This window comes from Rhodnius prolixus, unplaced genomic scaffold (genome assembly GCF_049639745.1).
Source record: "Rhodnius prolixus isolate KJV_2025 unplaced genomic scaffold, Rpr scaffold_7, whole genome shotgun sequence".
NCBI classification, from domain to species: Eukaryota; Metazoa; Arthropoda; class Insecta; order Hemiptera; family Reduviidae; genus Rhodnius; species Rhodnius prolixus.
In genome coordinates this window covers 40,298,419-40,316,305 of record NW_027411582.1, presented here as the reverse complement: position 1 = coordinate 40,316,305, position 17,887 = coordinate 40,298,419, and the positions used below count along the sequence as shown (strand labels likewise).

The following is a 17,887-nucleotide window of genomic DNA, read 5'->3' as shown; positions in this document are numbered from 1 at the left end:
ACTTTATTACAATTTTCTCTTGAAATTTACATTTCAGTTATTGCTACAATATTTTAAATTTTTCCTTCCTTACACCAACTTGGTTTTTGAAGTTATTAATAAAAATAGCTATTTGGTTTAGAAGTTAAACTTTTTCATAATTCTGATTACGTTTCCGATTACTCCATAGACTGATTTCGCTTGTGAAATGCAGAAAGGGTGAGAGCTTCGTGATGCAGTGATATGGCACTTTACTGAGTTGTTGAGGACGAAATTCTGTACTGAGTAAGACGTTTCTCATGTAGGGTAGGAGCTATTTTAAGAAAAGTGTTAAGAGAGCTCCTAGCAAAAAAAAAAAACTACTTGTAATGTTTCAAAATTTATGTTATTATTTGAGTGTTGCCATTTATAGAATATTACTGTTTAAAAATGTACTTGATGTATTGCCAGTTATCTGGAGGTGTTATCGCTGAGTGTTTCTTGCATCACTGAAGAGTGGGGAACTAGACATTGTTAAAAGAATGAGGCGATTTTAATTAATTATTCTATTTATAATTGTTCTTACTGATAAGAGAAAGTTGTGATGACACGTTTCAATATTGAGTTTTCGCGGAATACACGTTTTGAGGGGTTCCCCCTGCGCCAAAAAATGTTGAGTATGTCTACACATACTAGATAACTTTCAATTGAAACAGTTTTGTTAAGAAAATTAGTTTCGGGATGAAGAGATAGGCATTCCTTTGAAGTGTCATTTTGGGGTAATGATCCAGTTTACAGACTTGAAAAGATTGAAATTTCTTCCAAAGAAGTAGGCATTTTTGGTTGCATTGAGACAATCATGTATTGTTAACAAGTTTTTTGACAATTCAAAAACTTAGCTCTTGGTTAAAAGTTGTCTTAGTTCAATGACTTTTAAATAAGTTTTCACATTAAGACGCCAGAGATCTCTGATGTTGGGCCACATGACACAGCTGGTAGATGTGTGCAAATCTTACTGTGCTTGTGCTTGACACTTACCACCGATAATTTTTAGCCGAACGTACTGCAAGCTCAAACTTCTAAATTTTTTTTAGTCATCAGTCGCATGGGTGGTTCGTTAAAGCGCTTGTTTAACAAAGTGAGGTTACGCACTTAAATGAATTGTTGGTACTGTAGTCAAATTCCATGCTACAATGGAAGGGGAACTTGACTGTTCTGAGTTAAACAGCCTTTTTGAAGGTCAGTGTGTCGACCATAGCGAGGATACTGCTTCTTACGTACTAGTGTGGAGTCTCGTTCAAATGATTCAGTCGGTTAATTCCGTAGTGGCTCGTGCGTCAGTCTACAGAGATAAAAATGTTGAATTTCTGGTTCAGTTTTGTTAAATTCAGTGTGGTGCTGCGTTGGTTACAATAATTAAGCTGCAAAATGATCCGTACATTTATCTATTTGCTCAATTATTTTAATAATTAATTTCTTTGTAGTGAAGTTCAAGGATTTAATAGAATAGTTAAAAAAAATGAACTATGAACGAAGTAGATAAGAATACAATTTTTAAAAATCTAAATTATCTAGTGAACAATACAAAGAATTTTGAACAGTTAATTAATTTATTGGTCGAAAAACGTGTGTTCAATGCATTTATGGTGGAAAAGATACAGGTAGTTTGCATTGTTTAATGTAATTAATTTTTTTTTAACATTCTAAAACATTTTTAGTACAGCGTGAATTAATAGCAAATTTTACTCTTTTTTTCTGCCTCAGAGTAAGTATTGCGTCGTGTCAAATGTTTGGTAAATGAAGTAACTGAGTTCTCGCATGAAGTACTCATTTTTCTCTTATTATTTTCTGTTAAAAACTTGCCGAATCTGATGCTGTTTCTTCAGAAATTCGTTTTCCGGTAGAGCGTTGATGTTTTCCAGCGGTCAACTTGGGAAACTGCTTCTAGAGAATTTTGTTAAACTTCTTGTTGTAAATATTTGCGCCATTTTTAAGTAGAATATTACAAAAATGTATTTATTTATTTTTCTTGAAATACATATTTTCAGACTCGGAGTTTTTTTTAATTTCTCGGAAACGGTTTCTACTGTTTCCTTTAAACTTCATTTGATCAAAGCTCTTCAGTAGATTTAAATATTACTGAAATATTTTTTTCAGAAAAAATCGAACACATAATTCAGAAGGGGTGGTTATGCTATTCTCTAAAGTGCCAGTTTAGTGCAATATTTTTCATAACTACCTTTTCTGGGATTTAATTTTTTTCTAAAATTCTAAGCTTTTTGAAAGAATAGCGTGCCTAGAAGTGCATATTACGTAACCTCTTTTTTAATTCCCAGCAATTTTCTCAAAAACCAATAGCTTGAACCGAGAAAACTAAACTTATCGAGGGAATTAACAATCTTGCCTAAAACGTTTTTCGTAAAATTTGAGGTAGTTTTTTTTTTTTGTGGGAAGGTCAATTTAAAAACTGGAGTTGGAGAAAATTGTTTGAGTGATTCACATGGTTGTTTATTTTGTGGGGTTTCCTTGAGATGGAGTATTGTACGCTTGTATGATAGTACGTCATCTCGCGTTTAAGCTGCATTTAAAGCGTCCACAGAAAGTTTTGTATTTAATAAAATAATAATTTGAAGTGAGGGATGAAGACCGGTAGGCTATCTGACAATGCGATCACAATTTACATTTCTTAATTTTTTTTTTTTTTTTTTGGCAAAAACCTAATACTTGTAATAGAAAATAACTTAGTTCGTGAAGCTTGAGTGCAAATGAGAATTCGTATTTTGTTTTATTTTATTTATTTATTTATTATTTGAAACAGCGATATTTAGAAACAGAAGTTTCCATTCCAGTTCTAAGAAAAAGAATTTTTGCTAAGCAGGTATCAGACTAAGCCTTATATAGCAGACGTCATTCAACGCATGTTTCAACAGGTCAACAAGAGGTTACCGGTACATTCTGCATTGACTTGTCTCAGTACAAAAGATGTGATTTAAAAAAAAAAGTTGAAAAACTTAAACTACACGACTATCTCTTGTCCTGTTTAAGTTAATAAGTTCTCTTGAAACATAGAAATTGTTCTGAAAGGAAATTTTAGGAAGAGTCTTGGTTAATCATCCTCTTATGCACCCTCTCCTCATGATCCTCCAGATGGCATACCTAGAGTTGGGACAGTCTAGGAAAGATTTACCCTTCCCACAGCTAGTAACTTTCTATGGAAGGAACAATCCAGTCTCTCTAAAGAAGCCCCAAAGATAGTAGCCGGCAGATTGAGGTAACCCAAAATGAGAATGCGTATAGTATAAAGCCCTTCGGTCTCATTTAAGCTGCATTTAAAGCACCTGGAGAAAGTTTTGTGGAACAAATACTATGAAACATTCGAGTTCGAAAATTTACTTCTTCTGGTGAAGCAATTGTTTTGGCTTACACTTTGTAACTGATCCCATCGTGGTGACGTAATGTTTGAGAGTGTTAAAAATGTGACCAAATTATTTTTACTTTCTGTTTCATCAGGCTTTAAATTACAAGAGGAAGAATGTTCGGTATTGGCCAGAGAAAGTCATCATCACAAAAACTTTATATTGGTGCCCTTCGTAAGGAGCTTCTTGGAAGTTGAAGTGTTCTGTACGTTAATTGAGTTAAACTGGTGATAAAAGACGTAAATGGCACCCCAAAACGTGGGGTTCTAATAAACAGTTTTTAAACAAGACTTCTCTGACCATTCCCGAACATCCTCTTTTTTACTTTCTTGTTACTCATCCCTTTTTTTTAAATTCAAAGAACAAAAATGGGATGTTGGATAAGCTGAAGTGCTTGTACGAGATGATACCTAAACGAGGACCTGAAGCTTTCAAAAGACTGACCGACGCATTACATGAATCTGGAAACAGAGATCTTGCTTTAAGATTGAAATCTAACAGGTACTTTTACTTTTTCTCTAAATAATGAGGCGAGACCAAGGTGATTAATGTATTTTTTGTAATCATAACAATAACTACATTACATTCACACAATTTCGAATACAATTAAAATTATTAGTTCATGTATAGATATTGATTATATACATACTTATTAAAAAGAGTTCATGTATTCGAGGGATGGCTCAATGATATTCCACACTCTCCGCACTGATAAGGTCGATGAATTAAGAGGGGATGTGTGAAAACGCATACGTTAGCTGCACCTTACCCTGTTGAGCAAGGTGTTGTGATTGGAAGCTATAGAGCCGCACGTTTATCCCGGCTTAAGTGGTATTTGGAAAGAGAAAAGAAAATTGATAGTGGGCGCTAATGACCGTGGCAGTCGATGCGCCGAAGAGAGAGAAAAAAAACAAACTTTCATTCAATCATTATTGGTTGGATGCGATCGTGCCTAATGCCACAATTGGGTTTTCTATGGAAGTTCATATTAATTCAGTTTTCCATAAAAATACTCTTTAAATTCGACATTGAAGAAAATTACTCAAACAGAAATTTTTAATGTTTTTTTTAGAGCAGTACTCGGTGAGCAGTTGGTTCGCTTGCATCTTGAATTAATTCCAAATTCAGAATGGAATCCAATTCTACAATACTTCTTAGCTTTGCGGTCTACTCTCTCACTGCTTGGTTATTGTGGCGCCGACCTCATATATTTCTGGTGAAGTCAATTTCCGTCGCAGCGGAAACGCATTTTAATTAAATATATATAGAGAAAAGAGAATTTTATGCGCTAAGATGTGTATGAAAGGGCTAGATGCATTAGAAAGTCTTCTATCGGAAAATTTGTTTTAGTGTATTCTGGAGGTAGGCTTCCCGCTAGAATGACAGTAAACATTTTTCGTATTAAATAACGGTGACTAAAATTCGCAGTTTGAAGTGATTGTATTGGTTATTAACTTGACATCGTAATAAGTTCCAGTGGTCACAGCAGATTTTGTTACTTATTGTCTACCATTTCCTTTGTTTCTTTTCTTTTTCTTATTTCTGGTAGCTGGCCATGTGATACATTTTGCGACCTTCTCTATATTTCTGTTCTAGGTAATTAGTTTTTCAGATGACGTAATTGCTATAAAAAAACATTTCAACTTTTTACAATACGGTTCCTCTTTTTGAACTATTTCCTCACCAAAACCTTATTCAGCTTTCCTTTGGAACCTTAATTTAAATATCTCATTTGAACTTAATTTGATTTTTCGTTCTTAATATCCGAAAATCATTTTTTTAAGAAAATTTCGAAAAAGTATTTTCTGTGAAAATTCAAATTAGAAAGTCAGTGTAAGGATGCAGGCCTCCTCTCACTAGCCGGGAAGTAGCTTTCTCTTTCCATGTTCCTTCATTTCCGTGGCTTGTGTGTGACGAAGAGGTATTATTGATCCAGTTTATGTACGATCCCTAAATTGCACTTTCCGCAATTCAGAATCATTGTCTAATAATCTCATTTTGTACAGCTGCAACAGTTCGAATAACAATGGGGAAGATGTAGATGCGGTTGTCTACAGGGATCCTCAAAATGCGAACGGAGAGTATGAATTTCAAAAGTCCCAACAATCATCTTATAACCAGCTAGATCCAAATGAGGTTTGTAGTACATTTAGCAGATATTTTCTCCAATGTGTACAAATTAATAGAATTGCTGTTGTTAAAACAATTGCAGGTGTATCCAATGTCCGCATATCCTCGTGGCTACATGCTCATTGTGAACATCAAAAACTTTGATTATCGTCCACATAAAACACGTATTGGATCAGAGAAAGATGTTTCCAAGTTAATAATTGTGGGAAGAACCTTTGGATTCGAGATCGTGGAAGCCCACGAGGTTAGTGAAAAGGTAAGATACTGATTGAAGTTATTGCTAATTACTAATGCACTCTTTTAGTAGATAAAAAATGTGATTTGGTTGTCATTTGATGAAGTTACTTTAAAGGAAAACTTTCAATTGATATCGTCCATGGTAATTAAATGAAACTACAGATCCAAAAGTCAAAAATCCACAACGAAATAGGTAAACGAGTTTTTTTTAAAATTCATTTTGATTGTGGAGTTAATTCAAATTCAATTAAGCTATAGGTGGAGTTTTGTGTTGCCCATCACTGCATTAGTCTTGAGTTTACATTTGAGTTGTGATCTGTATATTGTGATGTTTTAATTTTCTTGGATTTCCCAGGTAGATATTGGTACCTTCGAATCTAATAGTGAAGTTATCGGTTGAATATTTCGAAATAAATTATTTTTACCTAATAGAAATTTATTTTGTACAGGAATTCAGGACTTTCATCCTGGAGTTTTGCGAAGATAAGAAACCCAAAAATTCCGCTATCGTCTTTATAATGAGTCATGGGAAACAGCCAAAAATAAAACCTTCTTCAAATGGCATAGAGTACTACTCTGCTGAGGTGGAGATATTAATGAGAGACAACGTCACAGTGTCCTCCGAGTGGATCGTGGACCAATTCAGCACAATAAACTGTCCAGCACTAGCCGGCAAACCCAAGATTATCATGTTTACTGCTTGCAGGTACTAAGCTACAATTGAATGGTTTTGTTGTCACTAATGTTGTTAATGAGTAATTAAAGAAAGATTTATGCAAATATTATGTTAGCCGACATTTCACTGATCTCTCTGGTCGCTACATTCAATTTATTTTACTATTGAATTTAAATATGAGAAGTTACTTAATACTATAATTTTACTAATGTGCTGCAAGGATATCCGGGCAGTTTTGCCGTAAGTATAGTAATAATTCATCTTTTTCAATATTTGTCTTAGACCTGCAATAGTGCTCCTGTCTCACTGTTTATTTATTTTTTTATTACAATTTTGTTTTAGAAAAAATAAGTTAATTAAAAAGGGAGCCCAGCATGTTGTACACCATTTACCTCCTGCGAATACCATACAGATGTTTGGATATCTGAAAATCCTCAGATACAGAAGCGAAAAATTCTCAACTTCTTATTTAAGAATCGCGGGCCCCGAATGAAATGAGTTTAATATTATAGTTCAGAATTTTCTGCTGAGCTTATTGCGATTTATGGTATCTTGCATTTTCCTGCTGAGTTTTGGGTTCATTAATGTTGGTTATATCTGAACCAGAGCTCCATTCATACATTCAAAGCTGTTTATTCTAGAATCTGTTGGGAGATATAATAGCTAATTACCTCTCCCCCAAAAAAGAAATAACCTATTTTTCCGAATTTATTATATAAAGGGTTTAGTTAATTAGATAGACAATGCCAGTAGTAGTTTCACATTCGATTGATGTAAAGCTCAGTCTGTTTTCTTTACTTAACTTATTCTTGTTGCAGAGAGAGCAGATCTAGTTGTCAGTTACTTTTACTTAATTAGCTGTGCAGCTTCCACATCTATCACTCAAGAACTACATAAATGGTCTTTTTAACTTAGGGCCCCCTAGTTTGCATGCATTTTTGTAACCATTGTTGAGCAGATCGTTCCTTCAACACTCTTTTTATTCTCATAGGCACTTCAATTTCTACTTCCATTGCCACATTGATCTGGCGAAAATTATATCAATTTACGCTGTCAGAATTTTAATTGTGTTTAAAAATATTTTGTAAAATGTAAGGGATCATAACTTAAGGGGGTCTTCAACAAGGGATTATAAAACTTCTTGAGAGCAATACAAAAAAGTACTTCTTTTTTTAAATATTAAGCACGAGAAACATTAAATTATATATTGCTAGAACTGGAATGTTAGGTACTAAAACATATTTGTTTGTTTCTGCAGAGGTGAAACACCAGACAAAGGCTTTTCTATTGAAACCGATGGGGAAACATTGTCGACTTACCCACAACTTTCGGATCTTCTGACAGTATTCCCTTGTCTGCCAGGTAAGTTTAATGTAGGTTGTCATTTCATTTCTCTTATAAGAGACACAATTTATGAATTGTATATTACTATGTTCTAAGTATACGGTCAGATATATTGCTTCCGAAACATTATAAACTAAAAAACAAAAACCAAGAAGAATTAGAACTAAACGAAACAGTTGTTATGAACAATTTTTTTAAGATCTCAACAAAATGTTTTATAGCTAGAATATTAGTTTTAACTTCCTAAAAAATAGTTCAACCAAAATCACGACACGTATTATAACCAAAACGCTGCAAATTTATTCAGTTATCGGATTGAAATTTCTCCGTAACTTAGCAAAGCTTTATTGATTATGAACAAATTCAAGATTGATTTAGAGGCTCAAAATTTGAGAATTATGACTAATATTTTATAACTTCAATCAGTTATAACAGTTATGGTACTAAGATATTTCTGCAAATGAGCAAAGTATTATTGAAATATGAAGAATTTGAAGAGAGTTATAAAGACTTGAAATTGAAATGAGTTTGAACTCCGCCAAAATTCAACGTCCTATATCCCATTTAGCATTTGATACTAAGCAGTTTCAATTTCTGCCAGTTATTTAGCTAAGCTAAGTTTACAATTGTGCGAAGTTTCATTGAAAAATTCGGAGAGGGTTAGAGAGACTTGAAATTGGAATGAGTTAGAACTCCGGCGAAATTGCAAATCCTTTATCTCATTTAGTGTTGATACTAAATGCTCTGAGCTTTTTTCCATGCACTGCCGGCCAGTGGGCTGTAAGAATTTTCTAGGAGGAGAAAATCTATGGGTCAGATACTGGATTCGAATCCGTGATTTTCGCATTGGAATCAAGTATCCGCTAACTGCTCAGCTAATCACTTGCCTAGTAGTGATTGTTATTTTTAGAAATCCTACAATTATAATTATAATATTAAACACATTGAATTTTTATTTTATGGTCCTCGGCTAAAGTAGTACATTGCTCCACCTAAATTTCTATTTGTTTTGCTTATACTTAGTTGTACAAATTTTTTATGTAATTCTATTAACAAGGTTTTTTTTTATTTTTTCAGGTAACGTATCTTACAGAAATGAGAGAGGCACATACATGATTCAGGAGTTCGTGCAGGTTCTGGACACTTACTGGGAAAGCAAAGACATTGTCTCTATTTTGGAAAAAGTCAGTTCACTAAAGAATTTTCTTAGTGTATACCACACTAACTTATATGTAGGTTATGGATTTTTGAAAACAACTTTGTCTGGAAAATTCATATTAGGTAGATCTGAGAGATTTCACCTACACTGTTTCCAGCTTAAAACATTCATTTAATGGCACTATTCCAAATCTGAATTTAATATTAATTTGTTGACCAAAACTAAACTGTCAATAAATATTTCACCTACTAAGCAGTATTTTAACTTTTCTGAGAAGTTGTTGATAGTTGCACCAATTTCTTTAAATCTTGTATGACCTTTTATATTTGCTCTTACTCAAAGTTTTGAAAACTCCACGTAAAATAATCGATAAAATAGTGAAATAATTTTTTCAGGCGGGTCTTATCGTCCTACTACCAATTTAGTATTATGGACTTGGCAGAAACTTATACTTGGCTTTTAAAATTTTTTTTTCTAACAATTAAAACGTGTTGCTACACGCGGTATTCTAACTGGGAATCTCCCATTTACAAATCTAAGCTTCGCAACCGCTAAACCTGCACCCGCCTTGGTTTATGTAATAATTGCTTATATTTATTAGTATAAAAAATATAATTATTTTGTTATAAAAAAATGTAAACCTAATTTATTATTGCTTCAGGTAACAGCGAACTTGAAGAAAAGATACATGTGTTTTCGTGGATATATGGTCGTAAACTTCAGTTTCTATGGATTTGATAAGAAATTTTTCTTTCAACGTATTACTGCTGCTGAAAACCTATAGATGTTGGAAATGTAATTCAAAAAATGCCCGTTTAACTTTTTCATTTCATATTTATTTATTTATTTTATTTTTTTAAGTGGGTAACAATAAACACATACAGTTTTTCTCCTTGGTCTAAGTATAAGTATTAATTGAGCTTAGTTTGAATTTTAGGTGTTTTTATTAAATGCACAGTATATCCTTATTCGAAATTAACGGGATATTTAAAAAATAAATTTTTTCGTAGCAAATATTAATTTGTATTAAAAATTATAGTCACTTGTGATTGAGCATGACATAATATAGTTCTGCCTGCTAGTGGATCGCTCCGTTATAGCAGCTTCAAGATATTATTTTAGGCCGAGCGAGCCTCCTAAGATAGCAGGATGACAGGGGACAGAAGACGGACCTTATCTTATTGGTATAGTCAATTTTATTCTAATAGCCTTTAATATTGGCTATAATTTAATTTTGACGTGAAATATTGGTGAAAATTGGCGGCAATATGATCATTTTTACCAAATGAAAACTTAATTATTGAAAATATTATTGACGTAATAATCATGACGTAAGTTTAATAGTGTGGGATGTAAAGAAAATAAATGTCCATCCTATTAATGGCATAATTAAAGCATGACATTCAAATTCTTACACTCACTTAATCAATCAGATGCTGATTATAAATAAAGTCTATAGTAACAGAAAGATCACTTTTTTATTAAATTAAGAAACTTTATAAAAATGAATGTTATTTTTTACCATTTGAAGAAGGGGGAAAAAAGGGGGCTTTGATTGTCAATTTACTTGAAGGATGTGAAATTTAAAAGAATTTGTTACCAAATATGGATGGATACCTTTTTATCTTGTAATAACTCGTAAGTTCAAAAGAACGTGTAAACAACCAGCTACATATGTAGATGGCTGAATCTATTATTAATAGACATGAACCTAGTCATTGTGGACTAATGTCCATAGATAAGATTTCATAAAAAAAAATCTTCTGTATTGCTCAGTCAAACTACTAAGTCTTACTTTCAATAGATTTTCATGTTTGACCAAATAGCTATTTCGTCTTAGTTATCTAGTTAAATTGATAAATTATTTAAGACTTTTTTTTTTTTAATTCAATGTACCACTAAATTATTAGACGAATGTATTTTAATTTATTTCATTTATTGAACCATGATCTTTCAGTTAAGGAAGCTAACCTCATGTCGAGGGCTAGATTGTTTTGACGTGGCTCCGTCAGTGTAAAGTGCTTTGATTGTTAAACTCATCGGTCTCACTGTTTCAGAAATTTTATTGATTGTAATAAGTCAATATATAACAGCTAGTCGGGTGAAAGAAATGCAATCCATGTACTTCGTTCTAAGTAGGCAGTCATATCGTAAGTTGCCTTCTACGTTATGCGGTCCTGTATTCCATTATTAATTATATTTGTGGAAAATTTGAAAATTAATTATCTCAATGATTATTTTCTGTCAGTAAAGATCGCATTAGAAATAGATTTTGTAAATATTTTTTCTAAAGATGGTCGGATAGCATCTTGCGTTCAAATTTTACCTATGTAAGTACCTTTTTTGGTTGGCAGGGCAGTCTTAGTAACTAATGAAAAGCCTTCATTGTCAAAATTCAAAAAATGTATATTATTTTAATCAATGGATAATAATGGAATCAGGATTTTTTATTTGCCAATATGAGTAAGATTTTATTTGTAATAAAATTTAGTAAAAATAAATTGTAATATTTTAAATTGATAATAAAAATCAAAATTAATTTATTTTTTGTATAATTTAATCAAATGTTAGAATATATCTTCAATCTTACCAGTAATATTCTAGTTGATATTGTTGGTCTATTTTTTGTTAAGCTAAATATCTTGGTTAAGCCGCGTACCATCCTTTCTCGGCGGTACCGTTTGACAGTTCTCCATCTCGCCTTTTTCTATTGCTCTCTCTCTCTCTCTCCTTATTCCAATTCTCGTAGTACGCGTTATTTTTTCGTTAATCTTTCCTTTGTTGTCGCCGCCAAATCTTATTTTTCTGCTATTTTGTGGTTTTGTTTATTTCTCAGTTCCCATGGTTTCAACCTTCCCCTTCACTATTCTCTCTTAACCGTGGGGTTTTTCCGTCTGCTGTAGTTCAGTACGCCGCTGACTCTGTGCAAGTAAGTTTGTGCTCCTCAATTCCATACCGCGTCATGACGAGTCGACGTCTGGCCCTGCTCTGCATCAAATATAGTACGCGTCCGCTGGACCACCGCTTCAAGTACAGCTTTTCGTACTTCCGCAACGCTTATCATCGGCTGCTTTCGGCCCTACGTCACTCGAGTCTGCCCGCTGGTGTACTTCTTACTGCATCTCAGCCTGCTACGAGTCACTTCCGTTGATATCTAGCACTTCGCTTCATCCGTATCTAGTGCATTGATTGTACTATTACCTCTTCCTCATCCGCATCTAGTGCACTTGGTGCACTTTTACCCTTCCCTCTTCCGCTTACCTCACTTCCAATTCTAATACGCCTCTTTGGGCTTGAACCCCAATATTTCTTACGCTTCTAGGAGCTCAGCTACACATTACACACACACACATCTTTACACACTTGTTTACCTAAGCTCCTTAATAGTTCCTATTCCCTTCTACCGCTTAATTAGAGATCCTTCACCGCCTGGCGGATGCTGTGTGCGCTCGCCTCCGGTGCGTTAAAGGTAAGTGTTTCTTGACCATTTTCATTACTAAATATTTTCTTTGTATTTATTTATCCCCCCCCCCCCGAGCACGTATCGATTTAAATTACGTTTACGTCATCTTCCCCTCTCCGCATCTGGGTGTAAGCCTCACGCGCTTACAATCTTGGTTAACAATACATATAAGTATTTAAACATTATTTAGCTTTTCAGGACTGACTTGTTATGATATACAAATATTTTAAAATTTTCCGAGCGAAATGCTACTTAAGGCGAAACTGGAATTGATGTGGTGTTAGGCTTCTCACAAAAATGTGATTTACATACAATATACGTGTTAATTATCTGTATAATGGATTATAATATGTAAAAAAATTGTAAGAAATCAGTTTGCGGAAGGGTGCTGTGGTGAATAAATGTTTTTTCAGCAATTTATGGAATTTGTGTTAAATGTTTTGCGAGATAAATGTGGAGTGTTCCAAACGACCCTGAACGAGCATTAAGGAAATGCTTAAAAAAAGAAAGTTTTTATTAAATACAATATAAGGAATGAAAAGTATATTTAATAAAAAGGCTCTTATATTCCTCCGATTTTCTTTGAAATTTTAGTTTCATATTTAATTCTTAATTAAAACTGTCCGGTAGGACAGTTGTATAAGGGTTGATCGTCAAAAACTGCACGAAAAAGCGTAACGTTCAAAAACACCCAACTTTGACCATTTGGGTTAATCTTTACAATAGCTCCCCAGAGGCGTGGCCTGTTTTTTTTAGGGTGTGGGTAGTGCAGAGCACCTACCGGGGAAAATAAAAACTACTTCCCGTCAATGTGCGGATGGTGCGAATTTCGTAGCGCTTATGTTTAGCGCGCATGCGCAGTACACATACTGCATAGCAACTGCTTCCTGATTAAAACTGTCCGGTAGGACAGTTGTATAAGGGTTGATCATCAAAAACTGCACGAAAAAGCGTAACGTTGAAAAACACCCAACTTTGACAATTTTTTTCTCTTTTTCTATAAAAGATAAAATTCCCAAATTTTCTTCATAATATAGGGCAAATCCTCCTTTATGACTGTATGGCGTTTAATCAACCCTTATACTTAACATTTTAAACTGTAAGTTTTTGTTAAAGATTAATGTATTAATAGTTCCCGCGAGTGTTCTGTATGTGACCGGAGGTGCCGTTTTTTTGTAACTTTATGAGTATGAGCATTTTAAATTTGCGGGTTTTTTTAAATTAAAGCATGATTGTAGTGTGAGTAAGAATGGAGTTCGACAAGTATACCCTCCTCAGGAAAAGGACTCCACAGAATAAGGTAGTTTCTTTTGTGTTGTTCTGTGTAATTATTGTAATGAATGTTGTGACAAAAATTAAAAAATTGAGGGTGATTAGGTAGGTTAGGAGGGGGTGTGGGGGGCGAAGCCCCCCATTAAGAAATAAATAAAGAATTCGAAGTTATTCTGATTCGGTGCTACCATATAACCCGCTAGATTTAAGTGTGAATATAAAATAAATAAATAGTTTTATATTTATATTTGAATATGGCGGGTTCTATAGTAACAGCGAATCAGAATCACTTCGAATTAGGCCACGCCTCTGGGGAGCTATTGTAAAGATTTAGCACAATTTGTTTCTCTTGTTCTATAAAAGATAAAATTCTCAAATTTTCTTTAAAATATAGGACAAATCCTCCTTTACGCCCGTAATTTTTTTGCAACAACGTAGATATAACAGATTTCGAAAAAAAAGTTGCTGAAAATGAGCAAAAACGGCACTTTCAAAAATTCTTCTTCTTTTTGTTGTTGTTACCTTTCTTGTAAACAACGTAGCGCCCATACGCACGAACCGATTTTCATGAATGAGGTGTCATTCGATTCGGACTTTTATGTAGATGTGCCTTTTGGGGGTCTCGACGCTGTACATCGAATGGGAGAGGGGTTAGCCCCCTTTATGTAAGGCCCCCTCTAAAATTATTATTTCTAATTTCTCTGTAAATCTTGGCCCGATTTTGATAAAATTTGGTAGGATGATAGGGTTAGGAATGAATGAATGAATGAATGAATAAAGACGTTTATTGATTTACATATTCAAGTACATACAGACATATACAAAAAACATCACTAGACAATGATCTTTCGACCGTCTGTCAAGCTGTTATCAAACTAGAAATTATAAAAAACAAAAAAAGACAAAATAATGACAAATTATAAGAAATAAATACTATAGACAAAAAGACATACTCGTTACACTAATAATAATATTCCCTTTCTAACTAAAAATTAAATTCTTTAACTAAAAAATCTCTGTAGGAGGACGCCGCAGCAACGAACTTAACCAAACCCATCCAGTCTCCGCCGTTTAAATAAAATAAACATTGTTCATTGTCCAATTGGCTCCTGTTAAAACAGGTTAATCTAAATTCTTTTAAAATTGGACACACTGCTAGAAAATGAAACGTGTCTTCAGTAGCATTTAGATTGCACAAGGAACAAACAAAATTACTGTCTTTTAACCAGGGTTTATAATTTAATGGCAATGACTCAGTTCTAATTTTAACGCAAAATTTGATATGTTCAAAATTATTTAACTTTAAATAACTATTGTTTAAATTATAAGTGAGTTGGGAGTACAATGTATGGTAGATAGCGGATTGAGCTTTAATTAAAAATTGCTGTTTAAATTCATATTCAATTTGGTTAAGGATAAAATTTAAACTTTCTCGGACATTACTACTTGTTAAATTTTCTAAATTGATTGACCAGTTGTGTTTATTTGAAATATGTATCCATTCTTTAAACCAATAAATTTTCCTGCTAATTATTTCTTTTGCCATCATCAGTGGTAGTCTGTCAGGTGGTAGTTCGAGCACTCTAATGATATAATTAATGTGCAGCTTCAATGTAAACAAATACAATGGGGATAAACCCGTCTCTAAATACAAGGCATAATTAGGCACATTTCTTGGAAGTCCAAACAATCTTTTTAGAAAATACCTTTGAAGCTTTTCTACTTCATCAAAGGCTTGGAACCCCCAAATCTGACAGGCATAACACATTACTGATCTAGTGGTGGCATTAAAAATTTCATATTTATTATCTAAACTAATTTTATTATTACAAACAACTTCAGACCATGAGCTATTAATGCTAAATTTAGAGAGAGCAAGTTTTTCCTTTAAATGAACATTCAGTGCAAGACTCGGAGTTAAATTCATTCCTAAATACTTATAATTGCGTACAACCTCTATAGTGCTATTTCTAAATTTCCAAGTTTCATTTTTTGCTCTTTTCCCACCTCCAGGCTTACAAATCATGATTTTAGACTTGGACAAATTTACTTCAAAATTAAAGGTATCACAATAATTTTCCAGATCTTTTATCATTCTTTGCAAAGAGACAGGATCCTCAGCCAAAAACACTACATCGTCCGCAAAGAGAAGCATTTTTACTTTCTGCCGACCCACCCTGACTCCACCCCAATCAATGAAGTCATTAAGATCGTTAAGGAAAAGCGAAAAAAGGAGTGGGGATAAAACACAACCTTGCTTTACTCCCATATTGGTTTCAAAACTCATTGAGAGACCTTCCTTAGTCCATACTGATGCTCTTGTTTTCTCGTAAAACTTTCGAATAACATTAACAAACTTACTAGATACTCCATAATTCAAAAGTTTATACATAAGTACACGCCGATCAATACAGTCAAATGCTGCGCGAAAATCTATAAAAAATAAATAAACTTTCTTTTTTTCCTGGAATTTACAATGGATAATGCTGCAAAGATTAAAAAGGTTATCGTTTGTGGAATACCCTTTTCGGAAGCCCGCTTGATATTCATTTAATATATTATTCTTTCCTACCCACATTTCAAGTCTGCGCTGTAGTATAGAAGCAAATAATTTGGCGATACTATCGATGAGTGAAATGCCGCGATAATTATTTACGATATTTAAGTCGCCCTTTTTGTGGAGAGGAAAAATAATAGCCTCCTTAAAAGTATCTGGAATTTCACATGAATTCCACATTTTATTGAAAATATATCTCAGTCTCTTAATGCACTCCGGTGGAGAGTACTTATAAAATTCATTAGGGACTCTATCTTGGCCCGGAGCCTTATTATTCTTACACTTTTTAACCACTTCCAAAATTTCCGCGCTCGAAAACTCTTTGTCCAAATCTAAATCTACAGTAAATACTTCAGCAAATGAAAAAGCACTAGCATTCAAAGGAGGGTTTAGTAAGTTTTCAAAATAGTTGACCCAATTTTCTATTTTTATGGAAGAACTCGAAATAAATTTCCTTTTTTTAATTTTATTTATAATGCTCCAAAATTCCTTATTACTATTAACCAGTTTCAAATTGATAATTAAATCATTGTAATAATCCCGCCTTTTGGTTAAACGTACTATGATAGGGTTAGGGCTTCCCTACGTAACATTAAAGCGACGATCTGCTCTTACACTTGTTAAGAGGAAGTATAGCAATCACTTCAAATTATCGAGGCGTGAACCGATTTTCATGAATGAAGTGTCATTCGAATCGAAATTTTGTACAGATTTGTACTTTAAAAGTCTCGACGCAGTGCCTTATAAGGAGGGGAGTTTGCCCCATCCAAGTAAAGCCCTTTCTAAAACTATTACCAATATTTCTATAACGCTTAGTCCGATTTTGATAAAATTTAGCACGAAGCAGTAATTAAAGCTCCTCTACGTGGCTGTGATGTGCCATCATGCTCTTACACCTACTAAGAGGAAGTACTGCAATCGTTAAAATTATCAATGGGCGAACCTATATACATTATGAATGAATTGTCGTTCGATTCAAAATCTTTGCCTCTTTGCCTTTTAGGGAGAAGTACTGTAATCGCTGTTTATTTTTCTTACTCCTCTTAAAAGGAAGTACTTAAATCGCAGTTTAATTTTGCTTTTTACGTACAAATACCTTCCTATTTTATTCAAAACGCTTTCTCAAAAAAATTGTTATTGAGGATGGCAACTATAATCATTCTTTAAAATGATTTCTCCAGTGGCAGTTACGGTTCCGACTTAACACCTTATCAGGTTATAATGATAGAATTGCCTATTCCAAATTTAAAAAAAATCTGTAAAGCAGATATGTAACTTTGCAAAATAGACAAAAAGAAAAATCTATCCAAAAGGTACAAAAATCTCCTTAACAAAAACTTACAGTTTAAAATGTTAAGTATAAGGGTTGATTAAACGCCAAAAGGTACACAAATCAGCAAGTATCCATCATTTCATTTACACTTCATTGACATTATTTAAGTAATTTTACTGCATTAACTTTTCCTTCACATTTTTAGAATTTATCAGATGTCACAGACCCTTATGCTGGCCAGTTCATTCATAATATTTTTTTGTTATAATTATGATAAAATGAGTTATGAATTATTCTGAGTAGTCACAAACACATGCATGTTAAAGTAGAAAAAGACAAAGTCAGAGTCGGCCACTGTTTAAATTTGAAACACAGAGGATTGAAAACAATATTTCAGTCTTG

The 17,887-nt window shown here is 33.5% G+C and overlaps 1 protein-coding gene across 2 annotated transcripts; it reads left to right on the top strand.

The window, feature by feature from the left end:
• The first annotated feature begins 959 nt into the window (after positions 1 to 959).
• On the top strand, positions 960 to 10,446 carry LOC141447625 (caspase-1-like). 2 transcript variants are annotated; one of them, XM_074115365.1, is made up of 8 exons: positions 960 to 1,619; positions 3,736 to 3,875; positions 5,381 to 5,510; positions 5,587 to 5,760; positions 6,191 to 6,447; positions 7,676 to 7,779; positions 8,839 to 8,945; positions 9,582 to 10,446. In XM_074115365.1, the coding sequence occupies exons 1-8, from the start codon at positions 1,485 to 1,487 to the stop codon at positions 9,702 to 9,704; spliced, it is 1,170 nt and encodes a 389-aa protein (XP_073971466.1). In that variant the 5' UTR covers positions 960 to 1,484; the 3' UTR covers positions 9,705 to 10,446. The 2 variants fall into 2 exon arrangements, with proteins under 2 accessions (XP_073971466.1, XP_073971467.1); XM_074115366.1 differs by lacking the exon at positions 3,736 to 3,875.
• Positions 10,447 to 17,887: the final 7,441 nt, after the last annotated feature.

What these genes read in the sequence shown, in the direction of transcription:
- LOC141447625 (XM_074115365.1), top strand. Translation starts at nt 1,485, where the DNA reads ATGAACGAAGTAGATAAGAATACAATTTTTAAAAATCTAAATTATCTA. An exon ending in TTATGGTGGAAAAGATACAG is followed by an intron (nt 1,620 to 3,735) that starts GTAGTTTGCATT and finishes TTAAATTCAAAG; the next exon opens with AACAAAAATGGGATGTTGGA. An exon ending in ATCATGTTTACTGCTTGCAG is followed by an intron (nt 6,448 to 7,675) that starts GTACTAAGCTAC and finishes TTGTTTCTGCAG; the next exon opens with AGGTGAAACACCAGACAAAG.